This window comes from Armigeres subalbatus, chromosome 1 (genome assembly GCF_024139115.2).
Source record: "Armigeres subalbatus isolate Guangzhou_Male chromosome 1, GZ_Asu_2, whole genome shotgun sequence".
Taxonomy (NCBI): domain Eukaryota; kingdom Metazoa; phylum Arthropoda; class Insecta; order Diptera; family Culicidae; genus Armigeres; species Armigeres subalbatus.
In genome coordinates, this window is record NC_085139.1 from 201,935,089 (window position 1) to 201,937,004 (window position 1,916).

The 1,916-nt window shown below is 52.1% G+C and overlaps 1 protein-coding gene across 1 annotated transcript; it reads left to right on the forward strand.

Annotated features, from left to right (window-relative positions):
* Positions 1-980: 980 nt before the first annotated feature.
* LOC134206914 (uncharacterized) lies at positions 981-1,553 on the forward strand. Its single transcript, XM_062682659.1, has one exon. The coding sequence runs from the start codon at positions 981-983 to the stop codon at positions 1,551-1,553; it is 573 nt and encodes a 190-aa protein (XP_062538643.1).
* The last annotated feature ends 363 nt before the right edge of the window (positions 1,554-1,916 follow it).

A 1,916-nucleotide genomic window follows, 5' to 3' on the forward strand; every position in this document is an offset into this window, starting at 1 on the left:
CTAAACGTATCGGCGATCGCTACGAGACCGGGTTGCTGTGGAAAACGGTTCCACGGTTCCCGGACAGCTATCCAATAGCCTTGCGGAAAATGAAGCAGCTGGAGAAGCGGCTCGACAAGAATTCGAAGTTTCAAGAAAACGTCGGTAAACAGATCGAGCAATACCAGCAGAAAAGGTACAAACATCTAGCTAACGCTGAGGAATTAGAGGGCACTGCCGCCGACCTAGTGTGGTATCTCCCGATCAACGTCGTCCAAAACCCGAAGAAGCCCGAAAAGATCCGTCTTGTCTGGGATGCCGCAGCGACGGTGCAAGGAGTCTCTCTAAACTCCCAGCTGCTAACAGGACCGGACATGCTCGTACCGCTGATTAAGGTTCTCCTCGGTTTCCGTGAACGGCGGATTGCGTTCGGTGGAGATTTGAAGGAGATGTTCCACCAGTTGAAGATACGTGCAGAAGACAAGCAGAAGCAGCGGTTCATCTTCCGGAAAACGCCGGAGGATCCACCAAGTATTTACGTCATGGATGTGGCGACATTCGGATTGACAAGCTATCCCTGTTCGGCCCAATTTGTGAACAATCGGAATGCCGAAGAGTTCGCCGCACAGTACCCCAAAGCGTCTGCGGCCATCATTCACAAACACTACGTGGATGACTACTTCGACAGTGTCAATACCGTAAAAGAGGCGGTTTTCCTAGCACAAGAGGTTAGATTAGTCCACCGAAAAGCAGGTTTTGAGATCCAGAATTGGGTGTTCAACTCCCCAAAGTTCTACGAAGTCTGGGAAAGGAAAAACCGGCGGCGCCGGTGCATTTCGGCTGCGATAAACAGACGTCGAAGGAAAGAGTTCTGGGAGTGATCTGGGACCAAAGTATGGACAAATTCTCGTTCTCAACAAAAAGCCGGGAAGACATGATGCCGTACCTGTATGAGGAAAAACGTCCTACGAAACGACTCACCGTAATCGCATCGCTGCGTGATGGGATTCTTTGATCCGCTCGGACTGTTGTCGCCGTTCACCATTCACGGCAAAATAATCATCCAGCATCTGTGGCGCTCCAAATGTGACTGGGACGAAGAAATCGACACAGATTCCTGGGATCTGTGGAAGCGGTGGACAAAACTGTTGCCGCAACTAGAGGAGATCCGGATCCCCCGATGCTATATCGGCGGTGCGAGGTACGCCGAAGTTGATTCGCTGGAAGTGCATATTTTCACCGATGCCAGCGAACATGGATACGGCTGCATCGCATATCTGCGAGCAGTAATCCAAGGAGAAGTCCATTGCAGTCTGGTAATGTCGCGGGCAAAAGTGGCACCGATAAAACGTCAGTCAATTCCCCGTCTGGAGCTCATGGGAGCTGTGCTAGGAGCCCGGATGAGCCAAACCGTTCTGGGCACTCACACCTACGATATTAGCCGAACCGTTTTCTGGACTGATTCCAGCACCGTGTGCAGCTGGCTCAATTCCGACCAACACCGCTACAAGCAATTCGTTGCTTTCCGGGTCGGAGAAATCCAAGAACTGACGAAGGTGGCAGATTGGCGATGAATTCCAACGCATCTCAACATCGCAGACGTGGTGACAAAGTGGGGGAAAGAGGTCCGCCGTTGCAAAGCGAAGGTGAATGATTTAATGGACCGTCCTTCCTGTATCGGCCGAAAGAAGAGTGGCCAGAGCAAGAGCTGGAGACCAAAGAGGCGGAGGTAGAAGCGAGAGGGGTTGTACTGTTCCACGAGGTGATCGATGCCGAACCGATTTCCCACTGGACAAAACTGTTGCGGATGACCGCCAGCGTACTACGGTTTATCGCTAACTGCCAACGAAAGGGGAGGGGAGAGCCGACAGTGACCATACGAGCTACGGTGAAGCAGCGGCAGCTGATTGAAGCGACTGCAGTGAACTACGTATCAG

Coding starts and splice junctions, on each gene's coding strand:
- LOC134206914 (XM_062682659.1), top strand. CDS start 981: ATGGGATTCTTTGATCCGCTCGGACTGTTGTCGCCGTTCACCATTCAC.